General features: G+C 35.6%; 1 protein-coding gene across 1 annotated transcript in view; it reads left to right on the top strand.

Annotated features, from left to right (window-relative positions):
- Nucleotides 1-16,471, top strand: part of RHPN2 (rhophilin Rho GTPase binding protein 2) — a 71,624-nt gene that overhangs the window by 38,519 nt on the left and 16,634 nt on the right. Inside the window, exons 3-7 of the mRNA XM_072632051.1 lie at nt 3,408-3,536; nt 7,924-7,999; nt 13,063-13,140; nt 13,753-13,877; nt 15,613-15,779. Coding sequence (XP_072488152.1) covers nt 3,408-3,536; nt 7,924-7,999; nt 13,063-13,140; nt 13,753-13,877; nt 15,613-15,779 — 575 coding nt within the window. The remainder of the gene's footprint in view (nt 1-3,407; nt 3,537-7,923; nt 8,000-13,062; nt 13,141-13,752; nt 13,878-15,612; nt 15,780-16,471) is intronic.

Genomic DNA, 16,471 nt, shown 5'->3' on the forward strand with positions numbered 1-16,471 from the left:
TGCCGCAAGGTCCGGGCCTGTTTTAGAATAAATTAAAAGTGATGGGATATGGGAGCTGAATATTAAATATCATACCAATAAAATAATTGAATAAAAGCAGATCACACATACCTTTCCCATCAATAGGTAGAGGATGAATTCTTAACTAAAAAGGGATAGAGAAAATTGCAAAAGATAAAAAGCATTTGATTGTGTGTGTTTCTGTCTGTCTGTCTCTGTGGTCTGCCCTTAGAAATCTCTAGAGCTGCAGACATGGGGAATGCAGGGCCATGTTAGAAGCTGAGTTCTGCACGTGTCTGTGACTCTGCAGAGATCTCTAGTATACTATTCAAAAGTTCATGATTGCTTTCCTCAACTGCCTGTCTTGATCTTGTCTTCTAAAGTGTCTACACCCCTCTGCAGGTCTGCAGAGGTCTCTCAGACAGTCACGAATCACGTTTCTCTCTATATTTGCAGCACATTATGTCGTAAAGCTGTTCTTTAGCATACCTGCTCCAGGCTTAGATGAAAATGAGGTTATATTAAGAACATTTACTTTTTTTTTAAATTGAAGAGCGAAGCACAGTCCCTTCACTCTTCTGCTTTCCTTGTCCAGCCCTCCTGTGTGTGTCACTCTCCTATCCTGGCCCACTGCAGTAGCTGTCTACATCTCCTATGTCTGTGTGTCTGTGTGCTTCCTGGACTCTGGGGGCTTAGGATACAATGAAAGCAGGTAGCCTCTGCCTCAGGGTCAGGAACAATTGGATGGAATGGGAGATAGGCAACCTAGGACACACCATTCAGTCATGTGGAATCCAAGACATAGGGCTCAGGTGGGCTAGCTTAGGGGAAAATGCTTCCAAACACCTTGGCAAACATATTCCCTGACTTATACTTTACTTGAGATTAATAATTGGAAGATTGTTGAATAAAATTATCTTTGTTCTTCTGTCTTCAAGGAATTTTAATATATACACATGAAGTACTTTGTTGGCAGGGAGAACCTTTAAGAAGAAAGTTTGTTCTACAGAGTAAAACTATTTTTATCACCAACAAACAGTAAGCTCCTTGCTGTCTACTTAGGTTCTTTTTACCTCCTCACCTCCGCACCCCCCACCCCTGACCTCTTTCTTCTCGATCCAGGAGAGCAAAGAGGGCTCCTCCCAGCTGTGGAAGAGCCGTTGCACAAGGAGAACCTAAGGGGAGCACGTTGAACAACAAAAGTCCAGGGGGAGGAGGGACAAGGAGCATTTGGCAAGAGGAGAGGAGTGGCTAATGATTGCACTGCCCATGGGCTTGGGGCTCAGCTGGACAAAAATAGAACTCTGTCAGGTTGGCAACCCTGTTCCCAATCACTCCCAAAGCCATCAGGCACCTTTTAAACAAAGAATGTTAGCTACCTCCAGAAAACCAGGGCCCATCAGGGTATTGTGCATCTACCATTACCCCCTTTTCTCTACCTCACATAGCCACCATCTAGACCTAGAACTTGACTTCGGAGACCATCTCCAAAATTTCAACAAAAACCTTTGTCGAGTTGGTGGATTGAAAAATGATCATCGTGATTTAGTAAGAATAGCCATTAAAACTAAGTATCAAAATATATTGAATTTTGAACCAGACCTTCAAATCACTATATCACAAAGTGTTAAACCAAAATTTCCAAAGCAATGAAACTTTTACTAATATCACTCTCACCAAAATAATGATACATTTTTAATGATAGCATTAAAAGATTCTTGTACCATAAAAATAAAATTATTTAAAATGTTTATTTCATACTTAAAATTCTTTAAATGTCTATTTAGAACGTAGAATAGTAGCACATGAATATAATTTACAAATGTACATTGGAATACATCCTCAAATTTTTACTGTTGATTGGATAGATTAAAAATATTGGAAGCCTTTGATCTAGATCATCTGTTGAAGATACAGGTAGATAAGATATCTATCCAACTGGAGATCGTACTCAGGACAATGGACATTTTTCATACACTATGGATGCTTAGACCAAATACTTTTTGAGCGGTTATGAGTCTCAGTTGGGAAGTTCTTCAAGTCTTTGAGGGCTTGATGCAGTTAGCATAATGTCACTTGCAAATAGTGCTTGGTAGATGTCATCATTCATAGAGAATCCTTCTATTTGAACTCTGATTGGACATCCTGTGTGACAACGGCAAACACCTTGGCAAGCATTGTCCCTGCTTTATACCTTACTTGGGATTAGTAATCAGAGGATTTTTGAATAAAATTATCTTTTTTCTTATATCTTCAAGGAATTTAAATATATACATGTGAAGCACTTTGTTGGCAGGGAGAACCTTTAAGGGGGAATTTTGTTCTATTGAGTAAAACTATTTTTATTACCAACAAACAGTAAGCACAGTAGGAACTTATACCCTTCCATAACAACTCTAGTTAAATGTGTGATTGTAAAGATATGTTCTGTTGTGTAATATCATTTGTGAAAGCCTCTTTTCCTTTCTTATATCTCTATGCTTGTATAAATTTTTCTTTTAAAAATTTTGTAATGAGAGGACCACAGTTACATGAATTGATAATTGCTGATATTATTTTAGTTGTCTTTGGCAGGGATGTGGCTGGAATAATAGTAAGATCTGAGATGTTTTTCCTAAACTTTTAAGTATCCTCCCTTGAGATACTCTGAAAACCAATCCTTCAGTGTTCTCAAAATTACATCACCTTCAGCATAGACCTTTGTATAGACATGGTCAAGTCAGGCATGTCTTTCCATTTTTTTCTTCGATGGCACTTTAACTTCCATGTACAGCACATTCATAATTATGATGTTAGAGTCCAAATGTAGTAGTGCTACTCTCTTTGATACTGAAACAAGTTTGTTATTTTTAAAAAAAGGTAGCTCTTTTGTCTTCTTTTTTGGTTTCATTCTTAAATACTTTTGGGATAATTGACTATTGTTAGATGTTCTTTAATTTTTTTTCCTTTTAGTTGTTTTAAAGAGGGTAATACTGTTCATATTCTTCTATATTCCTTCCTTATAAGATTTTACACATTATATTTTAAACTATTGTGTCCTTGATCACTATAGCTCTGTTTGGCAAGAAGATAAATTCTTTGCTAGCTATTTCTAGTCTCTCCTCTTAATGGCACTTGCCCCTCACATCACTAAAATGTGTCAGTGTTCAATCTACAGTGTTACTTCTTCAGTTTCATTTGTTCTCTCCTTTGGCTGCGATCAAACCTGCAAGATTCTTTATTGGATAACTTCCCTGGGTACATCTTGGCAGTTTATCACTTGAGAAACCTGAGAGTTCTGAAATTCTGAGAATGCCAGTTAAGGGACTCAACAAAGCTCCCCTACAATGTAGAGTCTGTTCCCAGTGCAGTCTCCGAAATTCACTGAGTTCTATTTTTTCCTATCCTTTTTCCTTTTTTTCTTTCAGAGCAACCACAAACAACAAAGTGCGAGACCAGGTTCTCTTGGAACTTAGTTATGTAAATTCAGATCTGCAGATCTTAAAGGAGGAATTAGAAGGACTTAACATCTCAGTGGAAGTTTACCAGAACACAGAGTAAGTAAAGTGTTACTATTTCTAACCAGTAAACTGGAGTTTGAATTCCTGTGTTATTGCACTAAATGTGATATATAGTGTACAATAAAAGGAAAAGATGTTATATTTAGATTGTTGATATAAAGCCTGACAAATTAATTTTGAGAAACAAGTTAATTGTAAATTGCTGGAAGATGTGGTTTGAACAGGTTGCCAGAGTTATAAAGATGAATCTGTTGAGTATGTGCTGAAGTGAATCAAGCATTTAACAAAAAGACATTTGTTCTTACCTCACATATTGCACATCTTAACAGGAAGAGCTTTGTGCCAGTGTCCGGTGACAGAAAACCTCTCCTCATCCTGTTGAGAGTTTGGCTCCTATGACTCAGGCACAAGAGATTATTCTTCGTAGCTGTGCGCAGAGGAGTTTTGTAGGTTGAAATAGAATGGCTGACTATGTTGAACGAACAGGTTTTTCAAACACAATGGCATAATTAGTATTGTTCTCAATACAGTCCCCAGTTCTTTCTAGCAATTGGATGCAAAAGGAAAAAAATCTTAAAAATATATTGGAAAATTCTGCTAAGAGGTTAGAAATGTCTGGAGGGGAGGCATAGTCCTACCTATTGAGGGTCTCATCTTGGCTCTGGAGCTTGGGAGTTGTGAGCGGCAGTGGACTTTGCCTGTTGGGTGTCCACACTCAGTTCAGCATTAATGTGGCGAGCCCCTAGGAGGGAGGCTCACCAGGTTGCCTGATAGGGCCAAGCTGACCCATGTTGGGAACAGCAAGTCAATGGTCTCATGATTTAGTAGTGGGATCAGGCCCGTAAGTGGTCCTTCTATTTCCAGACCAAGCAAAAGGAGGAAACCTAGTTTTAAAAACAAACATAAATAAACAAAACAAAAGGCTGTCGATGCATGAATTTCACTGAAAAGATTGTTTAAATGGCATGTTTTGGTAATTTATTGAACAAGAATTTAATATATAAGATAAATATAAAACTAAGTAATTGGATAGGGAAAAAGGTGAATACTTAAGCTTTGCATTCTGAGAAGATCCAGTAGCAAGAAGTCTTCCACTTAGAGGTCATAGGATTATAAGATTTAGAGTGGCAGAGGATCTTAAAGATATAGCCAAATCCCTCATTTTATAGATGTGAATGTAAATTAAACCATACTGTTTATTTGGTTTTTTGGGGAAAAATAAGCTTTGAATAAATCTTAAAGAATAAGGCTAGTGACCCTTTCAGGGAAAATCCATGGAGAAAAAAACTCAGTTTTTCCAAAATTATGTGAAGTTTAAAATATGAACACTGTTTATTTGTGTCACCTTTGTTTTCTCTTTCAGTTATAATCCTTTGAGTGGCAGTTGAAAAATTTCCGTATCGTGTTTCTACAAGTAGAAATAATTTAGAGAATAGCACGAGTTGAATCATGAGTGAATAAAAATCTTTCTCCATTTCTCTTTATGAAGAAAGATAGATCTCTGTATTTGCTCCCATTGGAATCTTCTTCATTGTAGTTTTGAAGACAGCCTGTGCAAAAATGAAATAAATTTATGTAGTCCAACCCTCCCATTGGCAATATAAAATGCTTAAGAACCAAATTATCTCCTTTGAGACCTTTCAAACACTTGCAAGAAATGTAGCCTTATTTTTCTTAGAATGATCACGGTTATTTTTGGTGTTAAGAGAGCATAGTTTGTACATGTCATGTTTATTTTTTTTATTTTCCATTGTATTTATCCATTTGTTTTCAATTTTCGACAATTACTTCCATGAGATTTAAATTTTCACCCCCTTCCTTCCCAAGATGGCATGCAATCCTATATGGGCTCTATGCATACATTCTTATTAAATACATTTTCATATTAGTTATGTCGCATGGATGACTTAAAACAAATGGGAGAAAGCATGAGTAAAAGTAAATAAAACCAAACATAACAAGAGAAAATTGTCTGCTTCAATCTGCATTCAGACTCCATAGTTCTTTCTCTGGATGTAGGTGGCACTTTGCATCTTGAGTCCTTTGGAAATGTTTTAGGTCTTTGCATTGCTGTAAAGGACTAAGTCTATCAAAAACAGTCCTCACATACTGTGACTGATACTGTGTACAATTTTTCCTGGTTCTACTCACTTCACTCAGCATCAGTTCATATAAGTCTATGCAGATATTTCTGAAGTCCACCTATTTGTCATTTCTTATAGCACAATAATATTACATTATATTCATATACCACAACTTGTTTAACCCATGTGTCATGTTAAAGATATGAATGGGAAGATGAAAGATGAATATGTAGATTCACCATAGTGTCTTGCATTTGAACAACTTTGCCTTTTTCAAAAGTAATGCCTTCGTACCCATTATCTATCTTAAAAAATACACATTGATAAATTTTGTTTTAACTTAGATAAACCATCAGCATTCTCCCAACTGAGTGCACCAAAATATCTAAGCAAGACAATGAAAAGAGTGATTACAAAGGTCACACCCAAAATCTATTTTCATTTTCATAGTATCACTGTGCAATAGGTCATATATTAACCTCATTCCACTACTAAGGAAACAGAGATAGAGAAATTGTGATTCCTTAGGTTACAGAATAAGTTAGGACATCAGAATATGTATTGGAATATTCCTAATTTATTAATTTAAAAATGTTTATTTATAGCACCTACTACAATAGAGTAATGTGCTAAGTAATTATCAGGGGCAATGTATATAACCTTATTCCTCTGCCTGTGACCAACTCCTTGCCAAGTGTCCCAAACCTGGAATATTTCACAAGAGACCTCCTTCCACAATGACTTCGTACTCATATTCACTACAATTTGGGTCCAGTCATTCAACTAGTTCTAAATGCACTTAACTTATAATATCCCTCTCTAGCCTGGATATCTTATCTTTATGGAAACTTTCAAACAATCAATTAACAAGCATTTATTAAGCACCTGCTATATGTGCCAGGTGCTGGGGAATAAATGCAAAAGTGAGAGAGTCCTTGCCCTCAGACATCTTATATTCCACTAAAGGAATACAGCATATTCACAGATAAGTAAATAAAGGATACATTCAAAATAAATTCAAAACAATTTTGGCCAGAGAGAGGAAGGAAAGGATGGGGCAGGTCACGTAGTAATGGTGTTGGAGGGATCAGAAAGGGCCTTTTATTAGAAGACTTTGTTAAGTGACTTTCTGGAATTTAGGTTTATCATGTTTATTTCATTCCTCTGAACTACAACTCTAGTAACATTGCCAAAAAAGGAAATGAAATTAGTTTTGTGTGACTTGTTCATGATAAATGTAGCTTTGATCAGTTTCCCATTCTAAGTGCTAGCAATCCATCTTTTTAGCAATATATTCTAGAATTTTGCCATGAATCAAAGTTAAACTCAGTTCCATGTGGAGATAGTGCTTTAATGCCCTATGATTTTAGAGATTACCATGTCTTCCTTTTTATAAACTGGAACAATATTGGCTTATTCTCTGTGCAGCATCCATTTTGGAGTTGCCCAGTCCCCAGGTTGGGTTCCCATAGGGGAGGCTGCTACTATGCTCGTTTCTAGGGGTATGACTATGGTTGCCTCTCTTCCTAATTGTAGTCTACTAAGTTCCCATCTTGCTTAGTTCTACCAATATCACTTAACCAATTAATATCTCTTTGATTTTAATTAACCAATTAGCATTAATTAATATTTACAAAAGAATATTTACTGAATTGTTTAAGGAAAGACAAAAGTACAGTGATCCAAACCCACCTTCTCCTCTTTCTTCAGATAAGAGGCATTCTCTCCCTTTTGCACACCTACTCAGTCTCTGCGAAGAGTTTATTCAAAATTAAAGTAGTGAATATAAAACATTTCTACCAGCTCACTAAAGTCAGAGCCATGGAGCCATAGGCATTCAGACAATAGTACAAGAAAGGGAAAGAATTCTAGGTTATGTCCCCAAATGTCTGTGAAAAGCTAAATTTGCTAGCTCCAGAGACAGCTAAGAGGGTGAAGGCAGGAGAGCACTATGGACTGTGGAAAGAGGAGATTCTTGACCTGTGTTTTTAAGAATGGTGACTCGTAGAGTATCTTGGAATTTGGGATAGTAGTTGCCTTCTGGGGGACCCAATCTGCAAATATAAGCAGGGGGATATCCTGTAGAGGGGATGCTGCAATGTGAAACGCAAAAGGGGAGAAGGAGATAGCTCAATTGTGAAATACAGGGAAATGTTTGGGGCATATCCTGGGGAACTGGGACACATTCCTAAGGAATTTGTGAAAGGTAGATTTAAAAAAAAATCGTATTACTCTAGCTAGTGATTTTTAACATATAAGGTATTAGCATTTATAATTGGATCTTGATGGTACAGTGCCCTGGCTGCACATATTCATGTGACTGCTGTGTTTTCTTACAGGGAGACATTTACAATTCCTCTGATTCCTCTTGGCCTGAAGGAAACCAAAGAAGTTGATATGTCAGTCCTTCTAAAGGTAAATCTCCAAACTTGAGAGATGTGAATAGAAATGAGAATCATGAAGGCCTGAACAAGGTGTACTACCTTTGCTAGAACTGACTGAAAAATGATTAAATTTAACTTTGTGTTATCCTAATCTCCCCTATTTTGCCATAGAAGCGTACCTGAGAATCTTATGTTATCACATTCCTCTTTTAACCATGTTTTTATTTTAGATCAGCTTATAGACGTCCAGGTTATCATAGACTTTTGGGTTAAAAAGAGGATATAGGCCAAATTATTTTACAATTTTAAAATGATTTTGAGAAGAGTAAGAAAGAATATACTGTGGTATCTGGGTCACAACTTCCATAACTGAAAATTTGGATAGTTTTAAAGAGTTTCTTTGGCCAAAGACTGAACTTAGGATGCTCTAAAAAATTGTTTCCTGTTCATTCATGTCAAGAAACTAGGAATTCTTCATCACGTATTTATTGCTTTTTAGATTTCTATCTTCCTGTTCTTTCATTTTTTCTGTTCGTGGAGGGGGTGGTCTAGACAGGATAAGGTGAAGTTTGCATTTGTGATTTTATCAATGTGGGAAAACTCCCAAAGTGTGAAGAGTCCCTCCGCACCAAGCAGATCAACAACTCATCTGCTGTTTATTGTCTTAGAGAGTTCTCTGGGGCATTGAAATTGGACATGAAATGACTTGCCCACAATTAGACATCTACAATGTCAAGCAGAACTTAACTCAGGTGTTCTGGACACCAGAACTGTGTATGTTCTATTTGCATCTAATTGTTGTTTTACTAGCAATTAAAGCCAGCCTTGCCACTATTCCTTCTGGAATATTCCTGTTATTCCCCATTTTTAATCCCCCAACTTGACCCAGCCTACGATTACTAACTGGAGTTAAGAGTAAACCTAGATTTCAGGGAACACAGTCAAACTAAAGAAAAGTTGGCTTAGTGCTTGTCGTCTCAATTTATCTAATATTTAAAGTCTCTTGAGAATTTGAAGTAAAATATCAGAGCCGGAAAAATTCGTAACAAATGGAATCTCATTAAAGTGGAAAAAAATGCTTTAAAAAGTAGTAGTTCTTTTTCCTTCTGGATGACCCAAGATTAGATACTTTTTTCTTCACTAACTGTAGTTTAAAAAATAAAATTAGAATGATAGCATTTAACCTTGAAGGAATTCGTTTTTTTCATTTATTATTTTTAAAGTTCTAACATCTAACATTTTAATTGTATTTTATTAGGGCAAAGTAGACACTTCCTGAGGGCAGTTAGATGGCACAGTGGATAAGAGTACTGGGCTTGGAATCAGGATGAAGACTCATCTTCTTGAATTCAAATCTGGCTTCAGACAATTACTAGCTGTGTGACCCTGGGCAAGTCACTTAACCCTGTTTGCCTCAGTTTCCTCATTTGTAAAATAGGCTGGAGAGGAAAATGACAAATCACTCCAGTATCTTTGTCAAGACAACCCCAAATGGGGTCATGAAGAGTTGGACTTAACTGACTGAAGAACAAATACTTCCTGACAGACCCTCTTCAAATAGAAAGTTAACCCCCAAATTTTAAACAAACTGGCCAATAGTGATTGCAACTGATAGTGTATACCACTTTCTAATTTTAACATGTATTTTGTTGAATGAAACCTTTTTATTCTGTTTTTTACAAGTGACTTAAGTGGTAAAGTTGCATTCCACTTATTAAAAGAACATGAAGTACTTTGTGTAAGTTTTCCTACGCTGCAATCTTTTCAAAATCTATTCTTAGCTGTATATGAGGTACAGGTTTGTTCTGGAACTGAATTGTGGAAGTTGATAATATTGTAAGATCTAGGATTGTAATACAATCGTATACTTCAGGGTAGGAGCTGGGTCAACAATAGCAACTTTATATCAACATTTTCAGAGGGCTTTATGAGGATTTAGATACGTACTTCCTGTTAAAAGTCAGTGTGACTGGAGGTTACAATCTAGGTTAGCTTTGTAAAACATTGGATGCTATAATAAAAAAAAATTTTTTTGCAGTCCCTCCTCATAATGGTCCTTGACAAAAGTGTCGTAAGTTTAACATGTTCAGGAGTGAATATACTAGAGAGCACATGTAAGTTTTATGGGTAACTTTATAAAACATGATGTAACACAGAGGGATTTCCAAATTAAAAGCAAGTTTGAAAAGTCAGTTGTACCGTGCCTTTGCTGTTTGATCAGTATAGCACTTGGACTGAGCTTTTCAGCCAAACCATTTTAGAATGTAGAGAAAATGGGTATCAGTTGCACAGAAATCAGAAAATGTAAAAAAAAAAACTTAATTTTTTTCTTTATTTTTATCTGTGAATATGTGTTTCACAAATGAACCATGGGTTATCTGCTAAATCTAGCTATCAATTTATTTGAAGATTCTGAGATTCAATATTACACTTAATGGTCAGTAAAGTTACAAGTTACACTTTTATTTTACTTCATCTGTGGACATGACTCACCCAGGGAGTCACAGGTTATGATTTATGTTATTGAAGGGAACATACTGATTGAGATAAATGATTTATTGGGGGAATCAGAGAGGTTATGTGATAGAATACTCAATCTTAAATCAAGAAGATTGGAGTTCAAGTCCCTCCTCTCATACTTAACACCTCTAAGACCATGGGTAAGTGACTTAACCTCATTGTGATAAAGAATTGGAGGTTCTCAGAGGCTTTGCCTGTGGAGGGTAAGCTCTGGCAGGTTCTTTCATGCTTAAAAGATTCCAAGTATAGTCTTGGAAACACATTGTCCACTTTCTAAGGATCATTTTAAGAGGGGAGACTAATCAATAATAATTTAGAATCTGGTCATGAATTTTTTGGTCATGGAAATCCATGAAACTAAGAAAACTACAAAGCAATCCTTTAGTTCTCTGTTGTCATCTTGGTATTTCTGCAGTCATAGTGGCCACATGGTGTAAAAGGGGGCAAAAGCTTCTAAAAATCATATTTTTTTTTAAAAAAACTGTTAAAATTTTCTTAGTTATTTGTACTTACAAGATAAGACTGGTGTTCAGTGAACAGTAAATAGACATATTACTAGAGAAACCAAATTTTTCACTATACATGAAATCAGAAGACAAAACGTGTCATTTAAGTGGAAGGATGGTTCAGAGGTTGTACTTGGAAAGGCAAGCAAAGGAACTGGTGTTATTAGGAATCTAAAGGCAACAAGTGGCATTTCTCTTTTATTTTTTTAACAAACTTTTTAAAAATTAAGAGAGAGATAACTAGTATTCAGATATGAATCTAGTAGCAAAGTACAGATTCACAATATCCATAGGAAAGCCCAGTCTGAATGGCGTGGGTGACCTCTGATCTTTGGTCTTATGGGAAGTATAGGTTCACTATCCTCATCATCAGCTTTTCCATCTATATGCTGCTGTTACTGCTTCTGTAAAGTGCCTATGAGAGGGCGAGGGAGTGAGGTGGAGTATGCTGATTTTTTTCCACTGAAAATTTAATAGTTGGCTCTCTCAGGGCAGTTGAGCTGACACATCCATAACTACCATAAGCTGTTGCTGCTGCTGCTGCTACTGTGTCTATCCCTATAGCTCCATGGCCCTACCCATAGAAAGGCCTCTTTGCTTCTAAGCCAGTGACTTAAAGAGGAAGTGAAGAAAACTATTGTTTGAGACGCTTTGTCATCTTCCACTGCAGTGCTCATGAAAATCACTTGGACAAAGACCCTACCATAAAGATAATTACAGCTTATGTACCAGTATCTGTTTGGGGGAGTGTTGGTAGAGAAATCCTACCCCAAACCCTCCAAATTATATCATTATAAACTTTTATACTTGATAACTTCAGTGTACATATGGCCATAGTAAAAAGTGGGAAATAAACAGGCCACAGGCTTGTAGGCTCTACAGAAGCCTCAGGTCAATGTTTCATGAATAATTTCTTTGAGAAGAAAGTCACTGGACACGAGGAATACCAGATAACACCACAAAAATGAAATTGATTGTATTTTAACAAATAGGAACTTCAGTCCAATTCAACAAGCATTTATTAAATAACTCATTTACCAGGCCCTGTGGGATAAAGAGATGAAAAGGTGCTGACATTGTGCTGAGGAGAGAACAACATATACAAAAGAGGAAATGAACACAATAAACGCAAAATCATTTTGGAGGGTAGTGGTGGTCTGGACATTAACAGTTGGGGAGATCAGGAAAGGCTTCTTGGAAGGGGGACATCTCAGTGACCCCTGAAGGGTTCCAAGAGACAGAGGTACAGAGGAAGTACATTCTAGGAATGGGAGCTAGCCTTTACAAATAGAGATGAGTGACGGAGTATTGTGTATGGGAACAGCAAACAGGCCAACTCATTTGGAATAGTGTGTATAAAAGGGAACAATGAATACTCAGTCTGGAAAGATAGGCTGCAGACAATTTTGCAAGACTCTAAATGCCTAGCAGAAAATTTTTTATTTACTAAAGAGGCAACAGAAGTCTCCTGAAGCTTTTTTCTAATTATATTTTAACATTAATTTTTAAACATTTTGAATTCTAAATTCTCTACCCTTTAGTTACTCACACATTCATTGGGAAGGCAAATAATATGATATCAGTTATACATTGAAGTCATGCAAAACCATGTTAAAACCATATTTCCATATTAACCATGTTGCAAAAAAGAAAGAAAAATAAAATAAGTGAAAAAAGTATGCTTCATTCTACACTGAGTTCATCAGTTCTTTTTCTGGATGCGGATAGCATTTTTCATCCTGAGTCTTTTGGAATTCTCTGGGATTACTGGAGTGCTTAGAGTCTTTCACAGTTGGTTATCATTACAATGTTGTTGTTGCTTTGTACAACACTGTCCTGCTCACTTTGCTTTGCATCAGCTCATGCAAGTATTCCTAGGTTTTTCTAAAACCATTTTCCTCATCATTCCACAATAATATTTCATCACAATCATATACCACAACTTGTTCAGCCATTTCCCAATTGATGGATATTCCCTCAATTTTCAATTCTTTGCCGCCACAAAAAGAACTCCTATAAATATTTTTGTACGAATGTTTTGAAGTTTTATTTGTCATTTTCTTTAAAGGATTTTATCTTGGAACATTACAGTGAAGATGGTTCTTTATATGAAGATGAAGTTGCAGATCTTATGGATCTAAGACAAGTAAGTTTCCATCTGGGATTCAACATAGTCACTAGGTCTGTGTATCATCTTCACTGGGTGTTTAATACTGCCATGGCATAGTGGATAGAGTGATAATTATAATCCTAATAAGTGGCACTTATAATATAGTGCTTTAAGATTTGCAAAGCATTGCACATGTATTATCTCATTTATTAGAGAGTGGAAGTGTTAGATTCTTTTATGATACATACTGGATTCATGAAGCTAGACATGTCATTTAACCCTAGTGTTCTAGATCCCTAACTAGAAGTTGCAAAGAAGGTGCCAACCTGCAGTTGGAGTTTCCTCACCCAAGAATTCACTGTAATGATATCACAAGTTTTGCTGATATCCCTAATGTATTTTATTTACTTGTAAGTGTATTGTTTTCATTTCACAATGCCACAGTGAAAAACAAATTGCAGGAACCACCAACTTTTGTTAAGGTAAATACTTCTCTAATGATTAGGAGAGGCACACTTAGGGGTGCATATGGGGAAGTTATAGGAACAGTGTTCTTTGAATTGATTTTATGTGTGTTAAATCAATTAGCTGATGCTAGTAATAAGGTTGTTTGCTTTTATTCAATATTTCTTTTCTAAATATCTTTAGGCTTGCCGCACACCTAGCAGAGATGAAGCTGGTATTGAACTGTTAATGACATACTTCATTCAGCTTGGTTTTGTTGAAAACAGATTTTTTCCACCCACTAGGAACATGGGAATTTTATTTACATGGTAGGTTGTTTTTTTCCGACTTAATGAATATTTTCATATTCTTATTTGTGTCAACTATTTCTGATTTTGATATGTTGCTTTTGTCATTTTTTATAGCAAATGTTTTTTTAATTGTTGAACTTATTATGTAAGATAGCTAAAGAGATATAAGCTATTAAATGGTTATGCACCAGATCCCAAAGAGCTTATGGCATTTCACAATCATTGTTTAATTGAGTATTATAAACTACTTGTACAATAAAATTAGAATAGTCTTAATCTTCCTATTACAATTAGGAAAAATTGTGTCACTGGAAGGAAGATTTCTTATGTTCGACTTGATAGGTGTTTTTAATGAACAGGCCTTTTTCCAATTCATAGGACATTAGTTGCTGATGAATAAAAAATTAGATTTGACCAGACAATGAATTTGGGTAGCCAATTTTTTCTGCAAGTGTTAGCATGCATTCTTTTAAAAAATTTGTTTTTATTCATATCTTTTGTTTTTAGGTCATCTTTAAATTTTTTTTTAATGTATCCCCTGTGAGTTATCCCTTGTAACAATCAATATGTCAGTTGTGGTTCATAATACATTCAGTATTATACACCTATACTCCTTTACCATTGCAATGAGGTGAAGAAGATACCTTTTCTCAACTCTTATCCAGGGCCAAGTTTTTTCATTATAATTACAAACTATTAAGTTTCTTCTTTTTTAAAAAAATTCTTTCCATTTCTAGGTTTGTGATTGTACATAATATATTTCTGGTTCGGCTTCCTTCACTCTTCATCATTCCATATGTCTTTCCATGCTTCTTTGAATTCTCATATTCATCATTTCTTAGAGGACAGTATAATTCTATAACATTATATACCACAGTTTGTTTAGCTAGGCCTCAACTAGTGGACATCATCTTTGCTTCCAGTTATTTGGTAGCTACAAAAAGTGCTGCTTGTAAAAATTTTGGTGAATATACATCTAACAATGGGATGTCTGGGCATGGAAATTTTAGTCTCTTTTTTTAGTATAATTCCAAATAGTTTTCTGGAATGGTTGGACTGATTTACAGTTCCATTCACAATCTGTTAGTGTACCTATCCTTTCCTCAGTCCCTTCCTCTATTTCTATTCTCATTTTTGTCATCTTTGCCTATTTGGCCTATGTTCTTAAAAGAGCAAGGTTGTTTAAAGTATTCCCATGAAACTGTAAATTTTCTTCAGGTATGCTTGGGGAGATGGACCAAGTTGATTGTGAATTAAGGATTTTTCTTTAAGGGTCAGAATAAGAATTTCACTTTAACATCTCAGGACCTGTAGTAATCTAAACATTGGGGCTGTTGATTCTAAATTTCCTTTTGGGAAGGGAGATGGGTTTTTTAATGTACCTGTAAGAAAAGTCTTAATCTTCTATCAGAAACTAAACAAATTGGCAATATTATTATTTAGTCTCAAGTGAAGTGTTCTCTGTTCTTTTTTCATTCAAAATAGAATTCTTTAAAGAAACTCTGAATATTTTCTATTTGAAGAAAAAACTATAAAGAAAATTAATAATTGTATTTCAGTTAAGAGAATCATATTATTTTTGAAACCAAGAATAGATTTGGACAGGGTCTTAATTAAATATGAACAAGTCTATTACCTTGTTTGTAAACAAATAGCTTGTGGGATTTATCTTTTGAGTTTCATGTGAAGAATTATTATGTTTTTAACAGATACAAAAGTGAAATTTCTTTTTCCTTCAAATTTTCTTAAATAGGTATGATTCATTAACTGGGGTTCCTGTCAGCCAGCAGAATTTGTCGCTGGAAAAAGCCAGTATCCTATTTAATATTGGTGCTGTCTATACACAAATTGGAACCCGAAGTAACCGGCAGACACAAACAGGGCTTGAACATGCTGTGGATGCCTTTCAGAGAGCTGCAGGTGAGAGTTGTATGAGGAAACATTGCCTACTTGCCAGGGTGTACACGTGCATGTGTGTGTGTGTTTGTGTTTCAGTAAGAGAAATTGTGTCTTATTACCTTTGATGCATGCTCTCTTTAAGAAAGAATTGCTATTATTTTATTTTTGACTTTTTTAACTTCAGTTTTGCCAACTTGGTTGGCTTTCCAGTCACTGGGATGCTAGTAGCTACCCTTCATACCTGAAAGGACTCTATAGGTTCACTGCCAACTTTCTGTGCAAGTACAAAAAGAGAATTGTTTAATGGCCCAAAACCTGTTGTCATCATCTGATTTTGTGTACAGGATTCTGGAGCTTAGTTATTAATTTTTCTGAGATCTGAGAACTTGGGTAGGTATACTGAATGTTGTTTCTTTGTAGAAGGAACACTTTTATTTATTTAAATGTTTCTCTTTTTTATTATTATTCTGAACTTGATAAGCAAGAAATATTAATATTTCCATATACGAAGATCAGAAAAAGAGGCCTGCATATGAAGCATGAATCTCCAACAACTTTTGCTTTTTTGTTGTTGTTGTTATATCAAATTTAATATGGTAGTTCCAACACTGACCTGTTTGTTTCTCTTTAAGAACTTCCTTTGGCTCTCCTGTTTATTTATTTTTTCCCAATAATCCATTGAATCTCTTTTCTTCTTATTTCTTCATATCACT

The sequence above is a fragment of the Notamacropus eugenii genome, chromosome 1 (genome assembly GCF_028372415.1).
Source record: "Notamacropus eugenii isolate mMacEug1 chromosome 1, mMacEug1.pri_v2, whole genome shotgun sequence".
Taxonomy (NCBI): Eukaryota; Metazoa; Chordata; class Mammalia; order Diprotodontia; family Macropodidae; genus Notamacropus; species Notamacropus eugenii.